The 16360-nt window shown below is 54.9% G+C and overlaps 1 protein-coding gene across 10 annotated transcripts in view; it reads right to left on the bottom strand.

The window, feature by feature from the left end:
- Positions 1-213: 213 nt before the first annotated feature.
- SLC37A1 (solute carrier family 37 member 1) overlaps positions 214-16360 on the bottom strand; it is a 62713-nt gene continuing 46566 nt past the window's right edge. For 8 of the 10 annotated variants that reach the window (XM_064578482.1, XM_064578471.1, XM_064578476.1 and 5 more), the window contains 4 exons: positions 15403-15476; positions 12838-12916; positions 4878-4975; positions 214-1115 (listed from right to left, as the gene is read on the bottom strand). In XM_064578482.1, the coding sequence (XP_064434552.1) occupies positions 924-1115; positions 4878-4975; positions 12838-12916; positions 15403-15476 (443 nt within the window). In that variant the 3' untranslated portion in view covers positions 214-923. Of the gene's footprint in view, positions 1116-1532; positions 1598-4877; positions 4976-12837; positions 12917-15402; positions 15477-16360 lie in introns of all 10 variants that reach the window. The other 2 variants (XM_045902408.3, XM_045902406.3) reach the window with 1 other exon arrangement.

Consider the following 16360-nt stretch of genomic DNA (forward strand, 5'->3'; position numbering starts at 1 on the left):
TTACAAAATACCCTGACTCTGTTTGCCGGGGCCTGGGCTCAAACTGCCCCTGAGCAGGATGACCCCTGCTTTGCTGAAAACGGCCTCAGCTTCCAGCAGCAGAACTACAGGCTGTGTCCGACCCCGGAAAACCAAGAACATGTAGTGTTCGAAGTTCTCTTTCGTTAACATAATGGAAATGCAAGGAGACGTAATCAACATTCTGCTTGAGCGTTGTTTTAAAAAACCACTTTATTTCAAAGAACAGATGAGTATTTTGCTGGCGACAGGTGGGAAAACAAATGGCCAGAGAACAGTTTGTCTTAATAAATAACAAAATGCCATTTATGTTTCTGAAACGTCTAGAACACATACCACATCTTCAATAAATAAACCCACGCTGGTGCTACCTCGCTAGAGACAGTTCCGGGTGTCTGGCGTGTGGAGGGGTGAAGCACATCAGGGCACCGGGCCCGCCCGCCCCCGTCACGTCCTCCCCGAGACCCGCAGGACGGCAGCGGCGGCCACCTTGGAGCTCGGACCCCAGATGTGTCCAGGGGCTCCCAGGGCCTCTGCCAGGCAGGCCTGGACGGCTTCTCGGCGGCTCACTTCCCGCCGGCTGGTGCTCAGGCCCGTGCAGAGCAGGACGAGGTGCCGGGAAAGTCTTCTGGGTGATGGGACGGCTCTGAGTTCCGTCTTGGTTCTGATCCAGGCGTCAGTTTCCTCCCAGAGGCTGGGCCCTGCGCCGGCTGCATTCTGGCGCCCACCGTGGCATCGGCGCTCACCTGCTCTCCCATTCTAGACTGAGACACCTGAGAGACCCCGGCTCCCCTGAGTGCCACCCGCCTGGCCCCGAGCAGCTGCCAGGGCGCCTGCCTGTCCCGCCGTGTGTCCCAGGCTCCGTCGTGGAGACTTCTGGCACCTCCTTGCTGCTGTTGTGAGCGTCACGGCTCGCCTAAAGTAGGACCCGGACTTCTCAGGGTGGCTTTTGTGTCTTTTCCGGGTGTGTGTGCAAAAGGCAAGGGTACATCATTCTTTCCAACACAGGATCCTTTATTTGAACGTTGCCTTGACAGTTTGTGAGGGACGGGCCCAGCCTCCCTCCAGGGGACTCGAGGGGTCAGTGTTCCTTGAACCTGGAAGAGGATAAAAGAGCCGCTGGCAACATGGCCGGCAATGGTCACAGGCCAGACGCTGCGTGCGGGCGAACGTGCAAACCCTGCCCAGCCAGCTTCTCACCCTTCTGCGGAGGGTCTCCGGAGCCACGTGGAGGGGGCAGCCCCCCACCCACCCCGCAGGCCTGGGGGAGAGAGGATGGAAGGCAGGACGCCAGGCTGGCTCTGGGGCTATTTGTCACAAAGCTGCCGCTCAAAGACAACAAAGAAGGCAATTTCCCTGACATTTTTCTCGGATTTTGAGGAGAGATTATGGCCATCGCAGCCCCACTGAGGCATTTATCAGGAAAAGTGAGCGTGAACGAGCCATGCAATGGCAGGGACAGTGGGTGGGTTCATTAGACCTGCCCTCTGACCCGGGGGGCGGGGGGCACTTACAGAACTTGGTCCGTGGTCGCAGACCCCGGGCAGCTCAGCTCCTTGTGAATGAGGCGGATCAGGAACTGTACCCAGGGCGAAGAGGAGAGGCGGTTACTGACGGCGGCGAGCCTGTCAGGAGAGGCGGCCCCCACGCCGCCCGCTGGGCTGCCCTGGGGGAGCTCCGAGGCTCCTTCAGGACATGAAGGACTCAGAGGCCCACAGGGGAGCGGGAGCCTGAGGCCCGGGCCCCATGGCGGGGCTGTGGGCCTCTGAGTCCCACTGAGGCCACGCTCCTGCAGGTAAGGCTGTTGGGACAAATTTCAGCCTACAATTTCCGGGTCAAGTAACGTTTAAAATGAAATGAGTCCAGTCATAAAATATCCAGATCAGAAAGAGAGAATAAGGACAAGGTGACCCACGACCAGGGAGACACTGGCTGGGGGGCACTGGAGAGCTGCCAGGCGCTGTGAAGGCCAGATGCGCATCTCCTGGGCCCCGGCACCGGGAGGCTGACCAGGCCATCTTTAGAGCAGCTGCACTTTACCGGGAAGCTTCTGGGAGAGAAGCTGGCTCCGCCGGGACCCTCGCCCGCAGCCTCTGCAGAGGCTGTGGGACTAAACCCGGGACAGCTCTGCCTCACCTACCACCGTTCCCTCGAGCTCCTTTACCTGCTCACAGGGCCGAGTCGGTTTACAGAGCCAGACTAATGGTGGAACACCGCACCAGTGAGCTGGTTTTGCTCGTCTGTGGCTGTGGACCTGGTCTGCCCGCATGCTGACATCAGCCCCACAGGAGGGCCCCGTGCGCAGGGCAACAGGCTCTGGTTCTGGCGGCCCCCTTACAAGGGCAGCAGGTGTCCCTGGGCTCAGGACGGACCAGTGGGCTGAGAGAGGCCCAGCACGGGTTAAAAACCCACACAGCTCCACAGGACCCAGCTCAGGTCAGAGCTCTAGGAGGCAGGGACACTTATTGTCTTCGACGCTCGAGTTTCAAGCAGGAGCTTGAAGTCCCTCATACGACATGAGTTCAGGCTGAAGCGAACAGGTGTGTCTCCCACAGAGAAAGCGGAGCTGCTTTGCTTGACCCTCAAGCAGCGCGCATGCGGTTAGAGTGGGAAAGCAGGGGGCACGTCAGGTGCTCAGTCCGGGGCTGGCAGCGACGGCAGCGACAGTGACATTTCTGTTGCGCAAGCTGACCCTGGGAATCTGAGCCTCCAGCCCACTAGCATCCGTCTGCTCAGCTGGAGCTGGTACCGATCCATACACATCCCCCCGCCATGTGCAACGTGTGAATGCAAGCAGGAGGAGCCTCTGGTTCCACGGGGCAGATCACGGGAGCGGAAGAGGGAGGAAAATGACAAGAGATTCATGTGGCCTGAAATACAGCGCAGACGGTAGCAATGAATCTGAAGGTCAAAGGTGACTCAGTGCGGTCTGCAGGCAAGACCAGCCGCCTGGAGCCCCCGTGACGCGTGTCTGCAGGGGTAAGCCTATGCATTTGACAGCATGGCCACCAGGCTTTGGTCACACTCCACAGACAGTCCTGCAGGGCGCCCGGATCTGACCCCTCTGGGTGACCTGCCCGGGGACGCCGAGGTCCCCAGCATCAGACTGGGGAGGTCCCAGAAGAGGTATGGCAGGTGTTTACACCGCCCACTGCGGGGCGGCTCCTCTCCCGACCTCGCATCTCACCCGGCCAGTCCAGCTTCCTTTCGGTTATTATCTGCCTGCGGGTATGTTCACGTTCTCATCTCTGTCCTTCCTGAACCGTGACACGTCAGTCTGCAAACTCTGTGGCTGACCGGCCGGCGCAGGCCGTTCCCAGTCCCGTTCGGACGCGTGTGCTCACCCCGGCTTCTCCGTCAGCTGTTTTGTCTTCCCCTGTGCTCCATCTGGGTCTGAGATCCCTCCCCGGGGCTCGGAGCAGACCACCCGTGTGCGCTCCGTCCTGTACTTGGTCTGCCTCTAGCGCTGGCCCCCGCCTCCCTGTCCGAGCTGCCCCTGGGCTTCCTCTGTCTGCTCCACAAACTCGCGTTCGGTGCTCATGGACGCCGTTCCTTCCCAGACATCTCCCGTAGTGTCTCGTGGGCTTATTGTACGTCCATCTGGTCCTCGTCTTCTTGGACCCACCTGCCAGTGTTGCCGGTAAGCCCCCCACTGGAGCCCAGCCCAACCCCTCATCTCCTCTCCCCGGGGGCAGAACCACCGGCGCCCCCATTCCCGAGTGGACGACTCGCCCTGAGGCTCCAGCCGGGGCCTCAGTACTTGTTTATGCTGCCTTGACGCCGTGGGTCCTGTGGATACCCTGCCTCTCCTCGGGGTTGCTGTGCATCTAGAAGGAAGCGTAAGGTGCATCCCCGACATTGGCGAAGGAGAGCGTTCAGTCTTCAAACAGCCCTCCTGGTGGGAGTCTCACTGCCACTTAGCTGAAATGAGCTGGGGACTTAACCAAAACCCTCAGGCATTGACAAAAACAAATATTCTTAGGAACAGCCTCTTCAAACCTAACATGTGCTTATTTCTACACATTTATTAAAGAAATCTGAATTCAGCTCCTGAGCTGAAAGCTGACGTTGAATTCTATCTGAAACAGCCCTGGAGTGAAAATACAGAACTTTCATGTGATTGACAGAGCTGAGATTTCCAAATCCTCAGCTCGCTCTTACTGGGATCAACGTCAGGCGTCTTCTGGGGAAGCGAGGGGAGGCACGTGGCTTCAGGTCAGGGACTCCGTGCCCACTAGCCACTCCCAGGGCCGCGCTGCACGCCTCTGACTTGTGCCGGGTCCCGTCTGCCCTGCAGCACACCCAAATCTCAGGGCAGCCACCAGAGAGCAGGGTCGCCAACAGAAGCGCCGGGCGCCTGTCCCCATAGCCTCTGCTCCTTCTTTCCCATCCCTTTGGGTGCTGGGAGTCGGGCTGCTTCCCCAGGGCGCTGCCGGATGCAGGAGGAGCAGGGGGGCAACGGGGATCGCCGTGTAGGAGTGGGTTTCGGCTTGCCATCTCCTCCAGTCCCCTCGATAGTCCTGTCTTGGGGTGCTATTATTATGCCCATTTAACCACCGTGGAAGCTGCAGGACAGAGGCTGAGTCATCTGCTCCAGGCGCACACCCGCCGACGGATGACAGGGCTGGGGTCCCACGCCAGGGTACCCCTGCTCTCTGCCTCCCTACCATCCTGCCCAAAGCTGCAGAGCAGGATGGGTTTGCTTCTGCTCTGACGTTTGCTCAGACCAGAAAGAGGAAGGCCTCGGATCATGAGCACTCAGGGAAGTCAGGCTCTGTCACAGGCCAAGCCTCCCTGAGACCCACAGTTCCCCTGGAAGAAGTGTCCCCAGCGTTCGGTCAACAATCAGAGAGACTTACCAGTAAGGCACAGGCGTCTGCGAACATCAGCATGTAGAACACATTGTTCCATCCAGATGGGGACAGGAGCCCAGCCAGCAAAGGGCCCAGGGCTGCTCCTGGGAGGGGGCAAAGGGACACATGTGAGCCGTGTGAGGAAGACTCCGGAAGGTGGCTCCGGAATACCCAGGCCCCAGGAGTACACAGCACGGTGCCCAACACCACCTTCATGGTTAACAAAAAACATGTTAAAACAACAAAAACTCATTCTCGCCACTCAGGCTGGTGGGGATGGAAAGCTCACGAGTACCCAGCACCGTGAGGGTGCGGCCAGCACAACCTCTCTCTGGAAGCAAATCTAAAAACACATATTGACCTTAAAACGTTCATTCTTCGGACCCAACAATCCCAGTGAAAAACTTTATTAAAGAAATCTGAATCTAAAGCACAATCTTAGATTCGTTTATGTTATGAGACGTATAATTGGTAAAATACGAGTAAGGTTTGTAGGCACTAAATACTGTATCAGTGCTAACGTCCTCATTCTGATAATTAGGTGCTGTGGTTACATCCTGGGCTTCTCTGTCTTTAGGGAATACCCACGGAATACATAGCTCCTGGTAAAGGAGCAGCGTGTCTGTAATTTGCCCCTAAGCAGTTCGGGAAAAAATACACATGTGTATATTCTTACGTGTGCGTGTGCATACATGTGTGGGTACAAATGTGTGTGTGCACACGGAGCAGATGAAGCAGATGTAGGATATGTGAATTCTCTGTACTATTTCTGCAACTTTTCTGTAAGTCTAAAATTATGTCAAAACGATTTTTGAGAGACTATGAAAATGAAAGAAAGCAAACATTCCTCAAAATGCCCAAAGATATCCAAGAATGTTGCAGCAGTTTGGGCATTTATTGTCCTAAAAGAGACAGGAATAGATTATGATCTGTGATAGGGTGGGTCATCGTTTCAACACAGTCAAAAGTACGAAGAATCTACATCGAGTTTTCCTGACACTTCGCCCCGAGAGGTAGAGTATGGGGGTCTTTCGCACTTCGTACGTACTAATGTTGTTCCAAGTGTTTACAGGTAGCCTTTACTACCTGTATACCTGAGAAGTGATTACATGTGTGTTAAGTCTCAGGGGAGCTTCCAGGTAAACACGGTAGATTGCTCACGTGTGCTTATTTCTACACCTCCCAACACCACAAAATGCGCCACACGTGAATTTAACAAATTGTAAGCCCACAAAGAGAAGGGCAGATGAGAGAAGGTACCATTCTTAGAGGATGGACTTTCAAGGGCACGACAAGGACATGGGCTCCAGTCTCCTTGCTCGGAGAGTGACGGGTGACGGCCTGAGGACTCCTTGTTCAGAGCCAGGCCCGTCCACGCACACGAGGCAGGGGAGGGTGGAAAGTGAGGGAAGGTAGGCCGTGGGTGAGAATCTTTTATGAAGAATTATTGGATACGTCCCTTCACACTCCTGATGCTCCTTCAGCATCACTCCAGGGATCACCCCCCACCCTCACAAGAGAGCAGCCCCTCAGCCTTTGGAGACTGTGAACCAGAGGTGCTGGGCTTGGGGATTCGCGTGGGGATGGGGTAGCGACTGAGTCAGGGAATGCAGGTAAATCCACCACTTCCACCAAGGAGGCGCCTCCCCACCCCCACGACAGAATGCTGTCTCAAGGCCCACACCCCAGCGGGCACTGGCGGTCTCCTTCTCCAGATTCCAGTCTGATCCCATGACTGTGAAGATCAGCGGTTGATATGCCATCTCATGCAGAAAGGGCTTCCAGTAAGTGCTCAGTGGCTCATTCTTAAATACGAATATATGAAGGGCCGGCCAGATTCATCAGTCTGAGGAAAGTCCCAAACAAGCAGGGAGGAGGGGAACTCGGAGGAAATCAACAAACTGGGGAGGATAAAATGCCCAGAAAGCTGTAATACCCTCAAAGAACTGATAGAAACTTAAGGTGAACCAGACGATATTCTCACATTGATACCTGAAAACCAGGATCAGCAATTTCACGAATCAATCTAACACATGCTGCACCCAAGAAATAAGAACAGGATGCACTAGGCTTCCCCTCCCCCACAGCAGCTCACGCCCTTCCTTTCCAACACGGCGCCGCACGAGGCTCCCGCAGAGGAGGGTGGTGGGAAGGGCCGTCTGCCATCAACAGCGTAGCGGTCAGAGAACACACCATCAACGTTCACAAGCACGTCCACGGAGTGGGTTGCAAGAGGCATGCCCCTCGGGCACGCAAAAAGATCTGGAAATTCGCGTGAAGGAGCTGGAACTCGGCATGTGCGCATTGACACCTGGCTCAACAATGCCGTCTGGGCCAAAGGAAGAAGGGAATGTTCCATACGGTATCTGTGTGCGGTTGTCCAGAAAATGTAACGAGGATGAAGATTCTCAAGCAAGCTCTCTGTGTCGTTTACCTATGTACCCGTCACCACTTCCAAAAATCTACAGTCAATGCGGATGAGAACGAACTACTGATTGTCAAATAAAGGTATAGAACTGCAAAAAAACAAAACAAAACAAAAAAAAAAACCACAAAAAATGAGATGCACTCAAGGGGCAGAAAAATGTTAATGAATTAGACAACCAAAGTGAAGGTCGGAAAGTAAAGTCAAGAACATCTCTGAGAAAGCAGAGAAAAAAGAAAAAGGAAAGAAGGAAAAAAGAAAGAAGAAAATTGAAGGATTAACCCAGAAAGGTTAACCTCTGACTAATCAGTTTTCCAGGAATTAAAAACAGACAGCAGTAGGGGAAACATGTCAAAGAAAACACAGAGCAGGATTTCGCGGAGAGGAAGGGCATGTGTCTCCAGGCGAGGTGGGCCCCTGGGTGGGGGCCCCGGGCACGGGGGATGAAGAAAGGTGCCCAGAAGTCTTTGGGGGAAGCAGGCAGAGGCAGAAATGAGGGCTGGGACGAAGATAACAATGGACTTCACAACGGAGACCAGGGAAGCTATAAGACGCTGGAATCCTGAAGAAAACGACTTTTAGCCCGGGATTGGGATTCATACCTACAAGCTAGAGCAGAATCCAGACCGTGCAGACTCCCAACCCTCACACTACTACTCAGGAAGCCACTGGAAGTCTCCTCCATCAAAGAGGAGCGGAATTGGCGGCTAGAAGATGGGTGGGCACGTGATGGAAGGGGTCGCAGGAGGCGGGGGAAGAGGCTCTGGGGCGAGGCACGGGAGCAGCAGGGCCAGGCGGCCCCTCACTGCTGATGGTCAGAAGCAAGGGAGCGAGCATGAGCGATGCTAACATGATGAGGGGTGCTGAGGAGGATGGGGAAGGGGGCTCGGGGGCACAAGAGCCGAGCCCCAGCCTCCTTCCTAGGAGGACAGCAGACAGTGTCAGCCTGAGGAATGGAGGAGCATGTAGACTCGTATGCAAGTCAGGCCAGGGGGACCAGCTGAAATGGCTGCTTCTAGGAGGAGGGAGCTGGGGGCGGGGGGCGCACAAGGACCAACATTTTCCATCGTAATTAGCTTGTAAGGCTATCTGGCCTCGAAAGTGACATCATGTTTTACTTTGACAAGATAAAAATTAGCTGGAAAAAACTCAGGGCTCTACGTAGTTGCTCTGTGTACGACACACAGACACAATGAGCCTCGTGTCCCACGGGAAGGCCACCCCAAGAGCGCTGGGAACACACCAAACGGGTAAACTGCATCACTGGACCCACATGGCCCCAGTGAGCTGCAAGAAGACACGGGCTTATTTACCATGAGCTGAGCTCAGCCTCCGTCGAAACCAGGACTGGCAATATCGAACAAAGGCGTCAAGGTGAACGCTCTGAATGGCGTGCATTTCCACTCGAGCTGTTCTTTCTCCTGTGCGGAGGGGGCAGCACTTACGGCGAGAAACGACAGGCGCCGCTTGCTGCATGGTGGCTGTGGCCCGGCCTGCGGGCTGGGGGCTGGCAGGGCTGCAGGTCAGGGGCCAGGTGGGAGACGGTTACCCTCTGCTGTCCTTCGTGGGGGGGAGGCGCTCCGAGCTGAGCCTTGGTTTCTACTGGCGGCTCACAGACGCGCTCTCCATCCTCAGCCAGGCCCTTCTGCTCCCTCTTGAGAAGACTATCAGGAAAGACATGTTTTTCCACCTGATTCACAATTTCCCTCCTTGTAAACTGCCATCCTCTGCTCGAAAACAGCTATGGGGGCCGCCGGCAGGGTGCAAGTCTGCTTGAAGAAACGGCTTCACGGTGGCAGCTGGGCTGACTCGCCATCTGTCCTCTGGGGACAGAAGGTGGTTCAAAGTCACGAGGCTCATTAGAACCGAGCTCAGCCCAGAAGCGTCCCGACTTCTGACCGATGTGTCTCCCCGGCAGAGCTACGTGACTGAGCAGAGCCGTGGACCCTGCACGCAGACAGAGCCGTGCTGCCCCCCACACGCCCGCCGCTACCCTCTCTCTGGACGCATCCCCAGGCCCCGAGGGGTGCCTCGAAACGTCAGAGGGTGGCTGCTAACACTGCCCAGCAAATTCAGTCACCTCCCCCCCCGGATCCAAAAATGGGGCAGGTATGACTTTGGAGGAAAATAGGCGCTCAAGCCTGGCCCCCTCGCAACGGCGACTTTACTTAGTGCATCTTGGAACACGCGGGACCTGCCACATGAAGCCAGCTGCCGGAGCCCCCGGGAATGGCAGTCGGAGCACGGACAGGGCTCCTGTGACCCAGAGGTGGGCGGCCCTGTCCCGATGAGTCGTGCGGGCTGCGGCGAGCCCAGGGCCTCGCTGGCCCGGCCCCTCCCCTGTGAACTCAGCGGCCTGGACAGAAGTGGCCTGGGTGTCTCAGAGCACCCAGGCCATTCATTTCACCCTCGTTTACTCAGTGACTACTATGTCCAGGTGCTGTCTCTGTGCTGAGAATTCAGCAGAGATCGGAGCACATAGACTCCACCCAGGTCCACAGAGCTGACAGGCAGAATGTGCTGCGGACAAGAGACTCCAGGGAAGAGGCCCCCTGAGTGCGGGTGACGGGGGTCCGCCTTCCAGACAGGCCGAGAGGTCCCACAGAGGACCTGTGTGCTCTGTGCCGTACCCAGAGCAACTGCGGAGAGGCTCATTGTGTCTGTATGTCATACACAGAGCAAGTACGTAGAGCCTTGAGTTTTTTCCAGCTGTGATAGCTGAGCCAAGACTCCAAGGGCCCGAGGGCACAGGCATGAGGTCCCTGAAGGGAGCTCCTCGGGCGCAGCACACAGTCCGTGCAAAGGCCCTGCACGGGGACACACTGGTGTTTGCGAGCATCAACAGGGAGGCCACGTGGCTTGGGAGAGCGGCGGGAAGGACTTCAGATTCTCCATTAGTAAGACAGCAGTGGGTGTCCAGGAGTGGACGGTGGCTGTCTCTATCCAGCTAGCACAAAGGGCCTTGGGGACCGCCAAGAGAAAATCTCAGCTTCCCACAGTGGTGCGGAAGGACAGCCCTAGGAGCAAGGCTAAGGTGGAACTGTGCTCTTCCTGAGCCGCCTTTGTCTGGAAAGAGCTTGGTTTTACCGCTGTGAGATCGTCCTAGATGCCCAGGTGTCCCTCCCCATCTAGCTTGCCCTCTCTCTCACGGTCCCCTTCCTGTGGGAGCCTGGGGCAGCAGGTGACACCGGGATGCCACCCAAGGTCCTCCTGGGTAGCCGTGGGCACCACACCAGCCAACCTCCCGAGCTTCAGCTTCCCACGTCTGGAGAGGGGCAGGTGTAGGACAGCAGGTACCCTGTGCAGGGCAGGGCCCCTGGTAGGGGGTGGTCACAGCACATGTGCTCCTGGCAGGAAGGCTTGAGAAAGGTCAAGAACGTTGCCGTCAGCCTGCTGACTTGTCGGTAAGAACACGCTTGTCACTATATTGGTTCCCACCTGACCATCTCTGAGTGAAGGACTTGCTTATTTTGCCACCTTTCTTTCCTCCAGAATATGCTACTGAATGCTCTTCAAGAACCGTAATGAGGGGCGCCTGGGGGGCTCAGTTGGTTAAGTGTCTGACTCTTGGTTTCGTCTCAGGTCGTGATCTCATGGGTCGTGGGATCAAGCCCCGTGTTGGGCTCTGGGCTCAGTGGTGAGTCTGCTTCGCCCTCCGCCCACCCCCGCCACTCATGCTCTCTCGCTCTCAAATAAATAAATAAATCTTTAGAAAAATAAAATGAGCCTCTTTAAAAATAAAAAAGAACCATAATGAGGCTGGTAACACCTGCATCTTGTATGCCTGGGGACCTATTAGTGTTCCTGTCGTTTGTATTGGGTTAAGGGAATGGTTAATTCCCGTCTTGAGTGGGAGTGATAAACAGGGGACCAGTGACCGCAGTCGCAGTTTGCCAACAGCTGGCTTCGGTGAAAACCTGAGTGTGCGTTTTTTCCCACGGAGGGAAAGTACTTGCAACCAGTCCCGTGCCCGTCCTTCCTGTGGAGCCACCCGACCAGGGAACAGACGCCTGCACGCCCATGTACCCCAGATCAGCACATGCTTTTGATCTGATCAATTCTGTAAAAGGCCAAGCTGTCCATTATTTGTCTGTTTGTAAAGTTTATGTGTCTTTTTTTTTTTTTTAAGATTTTATTGATTTATTTGACAGAGAGAGAGAGAGAACACAAGTAGGCAGAGCGGCAGGCAGAGGGAGAGGGAGAAGCACGCTCCCCGCTGAGCAGGGAGCCCGATGCAAGAGTTGATCCCAAGACCCTGGGATCTTGACCTGAGCCAAAGGCAGATGCTTAACCGACTGAGCCACCCAGGCGCCCAGGTTTATGTGTCTTAACTCATTTAATAAGTACACTGTTTATCTGTTTCTGAATGGGGACTGAGCTTTTTGAATACTGAAATTGATCTGAACATCCTAACTTGGAATTACGTTTTCTACTTGAAATTCTAAAAATCTGATTGATGAAAATTCTGTAACATACTGGAAACGCTATGGATGTGTTTGGGTGAGCTGGTGTTCTGCTACACAGGGTCTTGCCCCTAGACTTAACGTGGGGACCCAGTCCTCACCCTTTGCTGCACGCTCCTTGAGTCTGCGTGCGTGCCATGGTTTGGTCTTAGAAAACATCAGTTTTTCACAGTAACAACTGTTAGAGCTTTTTTTTTCATTAAATGATCTAAACTTGTCAATAACAATTATCTGAACTCTGTGGCAACTACACTAATCAAATTGCCCTTAGCTGGTTTTTGTAATAGATGATTAACATACATTAGCAACTCCGCCGAAATACGAATTGAACTTTAAGTGATTATGAATACCATACTTTTTCATCAGTAAAAATTATAATTAAATTATTGAGTGCATGTAAGTACCATATTTATAACATGAGAGATGTTTTCCATTTTGTCAAGTTAGATTTTATATGTGATTATGTATTAAGATTAAATTTTTAATTAAGTTCCTTTTGTAAAATTACTAAGAAAGGGGAGTTTCTGTCTTTGCTTGTTGACATTTTCCTTCCCTGTGTCTGTAAAGAACTGTCGTGTTGCAGGGACTCTTTCTTCTGAACTCTGCCATTTTTAAGGCTCTGGTGCCCAAATCCCATATCAACCTTTATATTTAAATTACAGTGTTGCACTCATTTGTAGACAAAAAAGATACTTTTACTAGCATGATGATACCATCTAACTAAAAAGAATCTTTGATTCTTGAAAAATAATCTTTTTTTTTGGATTTTATTTATATTTATTTATTTATTTTTAAAGCTTTACGCCCAACGTGGGGCTTGAACTCACAACCCTTGAGATCAAGAGTGGCATGCTCTACTGATGGAGCCAGCCAGGTACCCCAATAATAAGCATTGCAATAATAGTGTAAAGAGTGTTTCATGCAGTTAAAAAAAAAAAAAGTAAAAAAAAAAAAAAGGCCAGCCAATCCTAATATTACCAAAGCACCTGGAATCCTTGGCAATTGTTAATTAGGATGTGACAATCCGGTTTCCCCTATGACCACAATTAACCTCTTAGAGTTAAAAATATCCACGCACCTACAGACCCAGTCCCGTCGATGATGGCGGTCACAGTGGCGAGGGCATGGGAGTTTCCCTTGAGACTTTTGTGCGTGCCCTAGAAGAGAGGGGACAGCAAACGTGATGCACATCTGGGCAGCCTCAGTGAGAAACAAGCCTGCCCCTCCTTCAGCAATTTGCCCAAACAACTTTGCAAAGCAATTCAAAACATGGGGTGTTTTCCATCAGAAAATTTAAACTCTACTCCAATCCAAACTCACTTTGGAAAGACATACAAAGTTTAAGGGTTTTCAACAGTAAGAAATCATCAGAAATAACTGTCCAAACATATTCTGGTTTAAAGAACTCTCAGAATTTTTCCTTAAGCAAATATTTACTCAGCACACCCCACCAGCCCATGTGGAAGATAAAGACACGGATGACACTCGTCCCTGTCCCTGAGCTGTGCCAGGATTGATGCCCACTTCCGTGACCCGCGAGGGCCTTTCTGTGACACGTGCCAGATGGCTCTGTAGTACCTAAAAACCCACCCAGTTCTCAGCAAATGCCACGGAGGATGGGGAATGGGGCAGGACCCAAGAAGCCAATGTGGGGGTCACCAAGTCCTAAATGACAAACCCACAGGAGCTCTGGTTTTCAGAAAGCACGACATAGAAGGTTGGGAGAAAGAAACAAACGGAGGACAATAAAAGAAAAAAAAACATTAGGAGAACAGTGCCTGGAAGCCTAAAGCTACACAAATAAACCCAAGATGGCAACAACAGATGCTTGTGTGTGGGTCCACATAAGTATACAAAATAAAGCACACACACGAAGTGATATCCACGTTTTCTGGAGTCTGGAGTCCCTCTTCTGTCCTCTGATCCCATGGGGCAGACGACTGTTAGTGGTCCAGTGTGGACCCTTCCAGAATTTTCTGTGCCCCGTGCAGACAGGAGCACAAAGGTGGGCCTGTTACCGGACTCCCCAGTGCCCCTCCGTCTGCTTCTCTTTGCTGACCTGGCAGGGCAGGGCCTCTGGTTGTCTCGGATGTGGAAGGGCCTGAGGTGCTGAGGACAGCACAGATGTCGCTGGGCAAGGCGCAGTGTCAGGGAGATGCCCGGCCCGGAGAGGAGGATAGGGGGCAGGCGCGGGGTCCGCAGTCGCCCGGGCTTGCCACGGTTTCCAAGCAGGAGAATGAGCGAGGGGCTGGTGAGTTCGGGGTCTGATTCTGGGAGGACTTGAGGGAGGTGCAGAAGAGAAGCAGGGTCCCTGGAGGGGCCGCAAAGTTCCGGGGGCCTCGGGGGGCCGTCGGGGAGGGGAGCCCAGCCATCCGGCCCACAAGACAACGAACCAGCTCTGGGCGACTGCTTAGGAATTTGAATGAGCTTCTAATTTTCGAACAGTCTTAGGTGCCCGGAAATTCTGCACGATCGTACACAGGGCTGTGTGCCCTGCACCCACTTTGTGTCACAGCTGTCACTGTGAGGGGCCCAGCACTGATGGTCAGCATCGCCTAACACGCTGGGTGCTAGCTTCTGTCTACTCTGATCTCCTCTGTCCAGGGCCCCACGTGACGGTCAGCCCGCACGCCTCCTGACGGTTCCTCACGCTTGCTCTCTGTCCGCCGCCGCCGACAGCCTCGAGTGGATCCCCCCCCCCCGCTGGGCCGTGTGCGGGGCCTTCCTCGTGAGGAGCCCGGGTGGTGGGTCTGGGGAGGGAGGCCACAGAGGTGCAGTGCCATCCTCGGGTACGTGCCCAGGGTGCAGGCTGTCACACGCCCTGTCGCTGTCGGCGCTGGCCGCGGCCCCCTGGTGGGCGTGTCTGACCGGTCCCCCCGTAGCCACCCCGTTCCCCCCCTTGGGAGGAATTCGCTGTGTGCAGCCCACACCTAAGAGAGTGAGGCTCCCTGAGGACAGAGCATCCACGGAAAGTCTGTACGGGGCATCTGTCTCCTTTCTCCCCTTTGTGTAGGGCAACGACTTTTTGAAGAGGACTTTGTATCTTGGTGCACCGTTCCCTACAGGTGGGGGCATCTGACGACCGTGTGAAATGTCTCTCATGTCAGGTGGATGAGGGTGGCCCTGCCTCCACGGGGTCCTAGGAGCATGGAGCTCGGGCTCTCCTGATCAGGAGTCCAAGGTCACCTTGTCAGCACCCTCTTCCTGTGGGAAGCGTGGGGCAGCTATTCCTGCGGATCCCAAGGCAGACCCGCAGAGGGCCAGGCACAGAGGGGGCTGGATGAAGGGAGGAGCCGACCCCACTGGGTCTCCGATCTGGGCCCCGAGGCCGGGCTCCGGGGTGCACGGCCACCAGCCCCCGGGGTTAAGCAAGGGCAGCACGGAGGAGTGAGCCAGTGAGCTGGATTCTGACCCAGGGTCTCACACGAGCCCCTTCACCTCGACTCGGCGCCCTTGTGTATGGAACAGGGACAGTATCTCCCCGCATTTGCTTCAGAAGACCCTTAAAAGCATAGGTATCATTCATAGGGAAAAAGCTGCTTCCACAAAGACACGGTTTTACTAAAAGCGACCGTCTCTGTCAAGAACGGCCGAGAGGACCGTCCCCTGCCTCTGCTCCGAGCTCAGACGCGTGGCCACTCACCAGGTCGGCGGAGACGGCGGTCGTGATCAGGGCGTACGGCCCGCTGACCAGGGCCCCGCTGAGGAGCAGCATGGCTGTGGGAACCAGAAGCGAGAAGGAGGGATTTAGTGGCAAAACAGTGCCCTCTGGGAGAGCCTCCAGGCCTCAGCCGCCCCGGGGTGAGCAGCCTGGTGTCAGGCACGGGCCTGGCCTGAGCGGAACGCACGCAGGCGGGTGCTGGGAAGGCGGCCCGCACGTCTGGGGCGCGGTGACTGCCGGGCCCAGTGTGGGGAGCATCTTCCTTTAAACCTGCCCGGATGTGTTTGTAAGTCCTCTCACACTCCCCCGAAGGCTCCGGCTGTGTCCAGAGGGCCCGGCACTCCCGTTTCCTCGACCCTCAATGGGGGCAGCTGGGGACACCCCAGGAGCGAGCAGAACCCTGGTGCTCCAAGTGTGACCGTGCCCTGGGCGTGCCAGTGTCCCTGTCATCGGTGCTGGCCGGGTGCTAACACCTGCCACGGACTTCTCTGCAGCGGAAAGGGCTCTCTCTCTCTCAGCGCCCACGGCTGCTGCTTCCCTGAGGGGAACCCGGAGACCCAGCGTAGCCGAGCACCCGAGGGCAGCATAACACGCTTATTGCTGAACACACGCTTTCCACACGGTCCTCCAGGCTCACTTTCTCAAGCTAGCCTCTGGTTCACACTCTGTGCAGAAGCTTCTGGACCACCAGGTCACGGGAAACCCCACGGTCCCTCACATCAGCAACCTGCCTTCTGGATAACTTCTGATGGGATCACACACAGCCTGCTTCCTTCCCGATCCCCACGGCCAGCTTGTTACGACAGAAAGAGTATTTACCAACTGTTAGAGCCATCATCAGATAGCGCTGCCTGCAGGAAGTTAAAAATAGCCCCCAGTGTCATGCAACTGCTCTCAGGATGGCAGGTGATGGAAGCCAGCTGGAAGCCTGTCCCCTGCC

The sequence above is a fragment of the Mirounga angustirostris genome, unplaced genomic scaffold (assembly GCF_029215605.1).
Source record: "Mirounga angustirostris isolate CCGP_5_RB_7025 unplaced genomic scaffold, mMirAng1.0.hap1 SCAF_1, whole genome shotgun sequence".
In the NCBI taxonomy this organism is placed as follows: domain Eukaryota; kingdom Metazoa; phylum Chordata; class Mammalia; order Carnivora; family Phocidae; genus Mirounga; species Mirounga angustirostris.